Source organism: Eurypyga helias, unplaced genomic scaffold, assembly GCF_000690775.1.
Source record: "Eurypyga helias isolate BGI_N326 unplaced genomic scaffold, ASM69077v1 scaffold33980, whole genome shotgun sequence".
Classification (NCBI taxonomy): Eukaryota; Metazoa; Chordata; class Aves; order Eurypygiformes; family Eurypygidae; genus Eurypyga; species Eurypyga helias.
The window spans coordinates 25711-34644 of NW_010224447.1; the positions used below are offsets into that span (position 1 = coordinate 25711).

The following is an 8934-nucleotide window of genomic DNA, read 5'->3' on the forward strand; positions in this document are numbered from 1 at the left end:
TGACTGCTTGTTTTATGTGGGTGGGGTGGTGTTTTTATTGTTCTGGACTGCACTTTAATTGATGGCAAAGTGCCTGGAGTTTGGGATTGGCATCTCTTCCATTGTTTTTGTTCAGATAAATAAATGTATTTCCCCCCCTCTTTTTTAAAAATTAAATACATGCCATACACTCAACTGCTAAAAACAAAGCAAGCTGCTGAAAAAATAACAAACCCACCACCAGAAAACAAACAAACAAAAGCTTTCAGATGGCACAATCAATCTCCCAAACTCCAGCTGCAAGGAATTCATCACCCAAAAGCCTCAGTCCTGCTTACCGCCCTCTAAAAAACCCTGAAAGACCAAGCAGCAGAGATACAGGACAGTGGAGGTCAGCAGTACTGTTCAGTGGCTAAATGTTTGTGTAATTCTGAGGAGGAGCCTGAAGATCAGATTTTGGCCTCAACCTCAAGCATCAACAACTACAAGGATGGGAGCCTGCTAAGCGGGTAAGATACGTTCTCAAGAGAAAACAAAGCAGATTAAGAACAGCTTGAAAAGGCGTTATTCAAGAATTGGGTTCTGTACTGAATGGAGACTCACGCAAGCAACTGCAACAAGGGAGGGAGGGAAGGGGTGGTCTGTCCAGGCAGATACGGCTATTCAAAAAAAACACAACCAAAAAATCCAGCCCCCCTCCCCAGACAAACAAATCAAACCTAGAAGTATAATCTTATATTAATTAACAATTCCAAAATCTAAAGTTTTTGCCCATGAGCAATGTGTAAGCAGCACCTATATCAATACTCCAACACGAACCAGCCAGCATGTACAGCATCTTCAATGGAAATACTGTTACTGATGCTGCCAAAGTAAGACTTTTTTATATAGTATAGGAACATTTGCAATTTGTTTTCTGACCTAGTAATGAGGAAAATTGCCCTGCTACAATCCCACACAAAGAAGAAAAGGTTCTAGTTTTTGCTGTTGCTTCAATGCCTACTGCAATAGTAGCTGGCACTGCTGTCTCTCCAATGTTCTGCTGTTCTAGGGGAGACGAAAAAAAGAGAGCCACACACATGCACACCTCCCCACCCAAACAAGCAAGATGGAATTATTTAAGGAGAAATAAAGTGTCAGCACCAAGCTAAATTGTTCTCATTATCCAAAGAATTTAAAAAAATACTTTAATATTACACTTGCATGAAAATTGCATGAGCTCTTCATGCCAGGCAGTGTTTCAGCATGCTCCCCGAGTGCACACAAACAAAAAACATATGACAAACTGTTGTCTCCCTACTGATTAAAGTATTTCTTCCTGGCACAGAAAAGCACTTAGTTAACTGCTGTGAGTCTGGGCCAACAGAAGTATTCCACCCACCACTGAGCACAAAGTTCAAACCTGAACACAAATACGCTTCAAAAACGTGCAGCTTCTGAAATACGAGAGACACTGTTTGAGCAACTTGTTTTCAACCCTGAGCTACTTGGTGAGTTGAAAGAACTGATAAAGTGTTGGATGAGTCCAACTGCACGGTGTCTCTCTTAGGAGTGTTTGGAAAAAGTAGAATGTGTTAAAATACTTCTTTCCAAAACATCGTAGCAGCAATGAAGCCACATTGGCCTAACACACACAGAATTAAGGAAAGAAAAGCCTACATATAATGCTGAACACATCTCAGTTTCTTTCTGTTGTGGTATTCATTTATATGGCAAAGCCCTTCAGCTCCAGATAGCATAATCATCCAGAACAAGCGAGTTTGAAATGCCCAAAACTGTGGGCACACACAAGTAGTACAGTCTAATGCACTATGTAAGATGAAGAGCCCCCATGCCTTTCAACAATTTTGAAGAGCTGACAACTACTGTTGGTCAAATTCCAAGTGCCACAAGCCACTAAAATCTAGCAGTTTGTTCTACGGTTGGTGCAAAATCCAAGATAAAATCTAATTTTTCATACTTTTTTTTTTAAAAAAACCCACAGCTACAAGTTCTGCGTACATAAGGCTTGATGTCTTACCAGAAGAGCTTCTAGTGTTTTGTACCTTGACACTCAAAAGACAGGGAGAACAGGCTAAGAGATACTTTCTCCCTTCCTAAGTACTCTCAAAAAAACCCAGGCACCTGGTTCACAGCTGTTCTGAAGAGAGCAGGCATGTTAATGGACAGTAATTATACTGCACAGGTATCTTGTACACATTTTTTCTCCTAGATGAAGCCTACCTGTTTTCTTTTTGTGGACATTCCAGCAGGATTCTTGCTTCCTTTAGCACCTTCCATGTTTCTTAGAACATTGATGAAATCCTTCTTTGAAACAGATGACAGCAGTTTAGCACGCTGCCTGTCAGAGCTCCCAGCTTTCTTCACCTTCTCATCAATGTTCTTTTGGTGAGTCCTGACAGCATTAAATAATTGTACAACACCTCTGGAATGAGGGGGAAAAAAAAAAAAAACACCGAAGTTGTTAACACAAGTTCCCTTTACAGAAATGAAGCCCCTACCAAAGTAACTAATCAGTGCAGATACTGGCTGGCTTCTAGCTCTCCAAAATGGTTTCCTAGAACCTCAATTCAGTTACAAAGTAAGTACAACTTAAGAGACTTTCATTTTTCATTCTTTCTTCACACTTATTGCTAGGAACCAGTAACAAAAAAATCCACAAATAACTATTCAGACCCCAAAGGAAGCGTGGTTGACATAGAACTAAGACCAGTGCAAGAGCATGTTTCATCCCCAGAAGCATGTTACTTGTCCTACAGTCAGCTATTAAACCCCTCAGGAAAGATCTTAAGAGAGCTGAAGTAGTGGGCCAAGGCAGAGGAATGAGTAAGGAGACAGATACAGACAGCACATCAAGCAAGGTGTTCAACTAGTTCCGCGACACCAAGCTACCACAACACAGAACAGGCAACTGAACTTAAGAGCCGTGGGTCTGGCGAATCCTCTGCGGAGATGGAAAAAAACAGTAGTCGAAACAACTGTTCTGCATTTTTAAAGCATTACCTTAACAAAATGAGAGGATCCAACAAAGCACTTCTGTTAAGCAAACATTACATTTTCATCTAAATTCTTACTCTTCCATAAAGTTTCTGCAATCTTTTGTTGAACTTGATACTATACAACCAAACCTGTACATAAATCACTCTGCTCCTGGTAGTCACTTCTTAAAAGTTCCATCTGATTGGAAACAGATTACCTGCACAAACCTTTTCTTCCCCTTTTTGATATACATACATTTAAGGAAAGCATTCAGAAAAACTCTTACCTCGTGGCAATTCTCTGAAGATTTCTTTCTCTCTCTCGGTCTTTGACAACATCTGGCTTCACTCGGCACATCATTTCCCACTCCCGCTTTTTATCGAGCTGCGTTATAAATATTGTTATGTGAAACAACATGGAGCGTTTCAGAAGGCAGCATACTCTGACAGAGTGTGTAGCAGGAGGAAAAACAAGATAAATCAACAAAGCTCAGTTTGGTTTGAGGGTAAGAGGAGCTCCAATACGGGGCTGGACAACTGGTCTGAGGCACGTCTCTTGCACTGACATACCAGGGGCCACAGTCAGATCTCAGAGTCACGTGCCTTCTGTAACAAAAACCGGGATAGAGTCACACTAGAGTGATGCCCCTGGCTCAAGACAAGGAAAAAGGGTCTAGCAAAACTCACGTATTTTTCACACTGACTGCTACAGACAAAGAATTTATTCAAAGACAGCTTTCAATTCCAAGACTTTACAAGCGGATCGCAGAGATTATGTATTTATACATAATAAAATCCTGGGGTTTATCAAGACAGGCATGTCACATTTTGAGCCTTGGTAATTTGACTTCCCCCACTGAATCAATCATGGTATAACTTTGTGACCAACAGTGACACACAGCAAAGACTACCAACAGGCAGAACTCAAACACCAGGAAGGGCACCAAATGACCACCAGAAAACAACTCCTGTGCACAACACTGATTTATGTCTTTTTCCTCGAGGCTCTCCATTTCAAAACCAAACTGATTTTCTTTCCCACTGCCAGGACCACAACACCACCAGCTTTATTTCTGCTACAGCAGGACAACACTGTATTTCCCCAGCCTCTGCTTCAGGAGTAAGGTAGTGATTTTTTTCCCCCCTTTTAACAATTCAACAGTGTTCTAGGCCTGGTGATGTTCCATTAAGTCTGTTTTATGCAAGAAGTCTTTAATGGAATTTCAGAGGCCTTATCTTTTTCATTCCAGGCAAACTACTAAAAATTTTTGAGTTTCTGACCATGCTTTGGCCTTTGATCAAAGGAACTGCTCTATTCTAGCTTCCATCAGCAAGAAATTAAGACTGTTCTCACATTTTTCTAAGGGTAAACAAGTCAGTTTGGGGACCTGCAGCCCACCTCTGCTTTGCAGTACTCCCACATATTTACTGGGTGGGAGAACAGGTATCTAGGACAACCATAACTGAGCAGACGCCGAACTGAAGCTCTCTGTATTTAAAAGGCAGGCTGTGGCCTAACCACAGCATGTCCCAGACTGTCAGATGGATAACCTAGTTATCCCATTGAAACACAACTGGGATGATGAGATACTAGAATTGCTAATGTATTTTTAGCCTGAAGGTAAATCAATCACAGCCAGGAATTAAAAGTCCCACTAAAGATACACAAACAAATGACTTAATTGCCAACATAGTTTTGTTTTCTTCCTAACAGTTTCAGAACCAGAAGCAATTTAAGGCATGGACACTGTAATAGAAAACTCCTAACATGAAACTGTTCTCAACCTAGAAGCCTTTGATTTTGGAAGCTGCAGCAGAATTCAAATGAAGGCCATTTTCTTCTCTTTCTCCCTTTCACTTTTGATGAGATGGAACTATTTCAAGTTGTAACACCAACAAAGTGAATTATACCCCATATTAACAGCAGCAATTAGAAAACCAAGCTTAAAGCTGCTTTCAACAACAAAAACGCCATAAGGTGAGAAACTGGAACAGTCCTGCTGCCAAAGATCAGCCCATCTGATGGCCCAGAAAAAGCAGTAAGGGAAAAAGCCCTAGAGCACAACTGTCTGTAAAGTAAAAACAACAGAAGCTACTTGAGATCACTGTGGAGGAGAGATTCCAACACTGAGACTGTCTCAGAGAATGCTCCCAAATCCCTGCTGAGGGGTTCTTGCATGTATCCCCACCTGACTGTGTCTGCTAAACAAAGTACTGCATCTTTTCCCTCACCTTCATCCTCTTCTCCAGCCTTTCTTGTTTTTCCTTTTCTCTCTCCTTCTCTAGTTTTTTATTCTTGGACAAGATAGTGGCTTTATTTTGTGGAATCTTTTTGTTGAGCACTTTTGCCATGGCATCTGCCCAGCCTGCACTTGCACCAGCTTTGGCACTTGACGCCTCTTCATCCTCATTGCCAAGGGCTGCCGTTTCATCTTCATCATCACCATCCAGGGCTTCACCTCCTGAAGAGTAGCTGTCTTCTGGAAGTCCCGAGCTTAACTCGGAATCTAGGGGTAAAAAAAAAAAAAAAAAGAATTTAAAAAAAAGCATGAGTTCTGTTTCTAGTAAGGATCCATCATTAGTATAATTTGCTCCATATGTAAACGTTATCCAAGTTCAGGGCCATGTACTGCCTGCTGTTACAATTAATTCCTCAAGCAGGCACACACTACCATAATGAATTTATTAGAAAGTATCCAGTCCCAGTGCTTGCTCATCTCAGTGATGACTTAAAGTGATTTAAGAGGTTGGGTAAAAGGAAGAGGCAGCCTTAGATATTTATTATTAATGAATATTTTTAGGAGTGGTAAGTTTTGGGAAAAAATATATTTTCCACTAAAAATTATAATTGATAAACACAGACACACAGACACGTAGTTATGTATGAACATATACTTACATACAAACCGCAACAGTGACACCTAGTGTTTAAATTCAAATAGCTACAGGGATTAAACTGAAGGTAGGGGGGTATTTCTTACACAAAAGCACAATCTGCTCAAGGGAAGTATCAGAAAAAATATGACTACCTAAACATAATAAACACAGAGGGGAAACTGTTTTGTGAAATGCAGTTGCCAGGTAGCTCAAAAGAAAACAGAGGCACTAAGTGTTTCTGGTATAAATAAATGCTCAAGTTCTTGATACACAACTAAAAGACACCCAAATCCAAGTCTCCCTACCCTATGCCTCCTTCAAAACCAAAAAGGAGGAATTAAAGTTAAAATACTGAAGTTTGGAATCAAGCAACAGCAAGACAGGAGGTAACAGCCAACTAGACAGCAAACCAAACACATGAAGAATCCAACACTTCCCTCTTCAGTCCATTCAGTGGGTCAAATAGCAAAAATAGTCTTTAATAGTGTGGATGGTTAACTAGAATGATAAGGGCTGCAAGTTCAGGGCCCACTGAAATATATTTGGTTGTTTTAGTGGACCCACTTTATCAAATAATCAGAAGTAGAGTATACAAGTATCCTGCCACCTCTAACTACCATTCCCCTAATATCTGTGCCACCAAAAAGTTTTAAATCAATTATCTCATATACAACTTCTAAGGCTACAAATGAAGCACTGGACAGAAGGAGGCTGGTTTCTGACACCTCCGCAGTCCCACCTGCAAGGGGACAATTCACGCCAGTTCTGAGATACCAGCTGACTGGCTTTCATCCACCCACCACTCACACTACTTCAAAAAGAGTATTTTAAAATCACGATATTAAGTACTACCGAGCCAAATGTTTTACTCTACAGGCACTGTTACATTCCATGAACTACCTTTATCAACCAAATCATTATGAGAATGAAGTCAGGACAGCTTCACAACATTTGTTCTCCATAAAACCATGCAGACAGCCATTAATGATACTCCTGATTAATCAGTTGCCTACTTAATTACTTAACAAACATAAATCTTGAACTCATTAATCTGCCTTCTCCATGTGCCTTCTTTAACCAGCAAAAAACCCAACATAGCAGCAAAACAGTAGCATCAACCAACTTAAAACAAAGCCTCTAATGCCTAGGCACATCTAGAGGCTCAGAGAGCATTTAGTTACCACTGTAGAAAAAAGCAAGATTATATGTTTACATCACAGATGTGGAAGAAAAACATTTACTGAATACTTGCTCCTTATCTCTGTCAGTTTGATTTTTATCACCACCAAGGTGAGCACAGCACTGGGGCACTGCACGCAGGATAAATTAGAGGTTTTAGGGGTTTTTTCCAACAGTCCTTACTATAATTGGAAATTTAGAAGTGGCAAGTTTGTTCAAACATTGAGAACCTACTACAGGTATCCTTTTTATGTCCATATTCCAATTTCCAAATCTTTACAAAAATTCAAACTACTGCATGTGAAGAAGTAGGTGCATCACCACATGTAAAACAATTTGTCAACTTTTCACCCCTAAACCCTGTCCATGCTAGAATATTGCTATCTACTTTTTAAACACGGAATTGACCCCTCTGTGTGACTTTTTACACATGCAAAAGTTAACAGCTACCGAAAGTCCAAACCTGAATTCCACACATCGCTTAGGACCAACTTCCACAGCCATAAAAACCAGGTCAGACCTACCACAAGAAAAACTGCAAGTCTCCCATACATAATGCTTTTTTGCCAATAAAATATGAGGATAATGCCAGATAATATCCACAACATTTTACTTTCAAAAATAACAGAAAGATGAGCAAGGCTTCAACTTCCAGCCATGATTTATTCTTTAATACATCAGAGAATCTGTCAACAGCACGAGACACAGCAGATGTATTTCAAAGTAATTTAAACTAGGTAAACCCTATCAAAAGTACGACCTGGGGCTCTATTCTGAATTGAAAGATTGAAGCCTGGCATAGAGCTAATATTAAAAGTCCTAATTAAGAGGGCGGGGGAGGGGGGCAGAATATACGTATACATGTCCATACTTTATTCTTCTAAACCTGCTCAGTGATGTAGGTGTAGGCTCATACAGTTAAAACCAGCAATCATTCAGAAATTATCTCCGAAAGCAGCTCTCACACAAGGCTTTGCCCTGGGTTCAGTTTTGGCCCTCAAACCAAACAGAATCACTGTGACTGCGGCTCCAAATGGCCACAACTTTGATGCCCCCCCAGAATAAACTTAAAAAATAAATCCAATTACATGATATAATTAAGTAGCTTTCAAAACTTGTTAGGCATACCCTCACCACACACGAAGAGGGAAGAATGAGTGCAGAACTGTGTATACAGGATGGAGCACGAGTGTGTTTATCTTCCACTGTCCTGGTGGATTTCTGCAACTGGCATATCTCACAGGTTTCATACAACCATGGAACGGTTTGGGTTGGAAGGGCCCTTACAGACCATCTAGTTCCAACCCCCCTGCCATGGGCAGGGACACCTTCCACTAGACCAGGTTGCTCAAAGCCTCATCCAGCCTGGCCTTGAACACTTCCAGAGAGGTAGCATCCACGACTTGTTTCCTTAGGATCAGGAAGCCCATCCCCGTCTCACACGGACACACACAGAGCTCATCGCACCCCGCAGCTCGTCCAGCCCTGCCCAACCCCTCTCCCTCCAGGGCAGGGGCACCCCAGCGCCACACGCAGCCCAAGTGACTTTGCTTTTGATATTGCTCATTTTACAACTGCATGAAATATTATAGATGCATTTCAAAACAGCTGGAATAATCTTAAAGTTTGAGAAAAGAGATGCAACTGAAGTGCCCCTTGTAATCTGGAGACTGAGGTGTTACTCACTACTTTGCCACAGAAAGGAGGCAGGCATTCCTAAGGACAGCTGCACTTCCTGAACACAGACATGCCAAGTGGCCCAGACTCTAGAGGGGGGAAAAGGAAGAGCTCGGACGGGGCAGAGGTGCGGCCGCCGGGGGCCTTAGAAGCCCGTCCGAGCAGAGAGGTTCCCAGGACCCAAGTCCCTTCCCGTTACCGCTGTCCATCTCCTCGCCGGCTGCAGCCTCGCGCCCACGTGAGC

The 8934-nt window shown here is 41.5% G+C and overlaps 1 protein-coding gene across 1 annotated transcript in view; it reads right to left on the bottom strand.

Moving 5' to 3' along the window:
* Positions 1–8928, bottom strand: part of RRP15 (ribosomal RNA processing 15 homolog (S. cerevisiae)) — a 22854-nt gene extending 13926 nt beyond the window's left edge. The window contains exons 1-4 of the mRNA XM_010161531.1: positions 8890–8928; positions 5190–5464; positions 3245–3342; positions 2203–2404 (exon numbers count right to left, since the gene is read on the bottom strand). Coding sequence (XP_010159833.1) covers positions 2203–2404; positions 3245–3342; positions 5190–5464; positions 8890–8899 — 585 coding nt within the window. The 5' untranslated portion in view covers positions 8900–8928. The remainder of the gene's footprint in view (positions 1–2202; positions 2405–3244; positions 3343–5189; positions 5465–8889) is intronic.
* Positions 8929–8934: the final 6 nt, after the last annotated feature.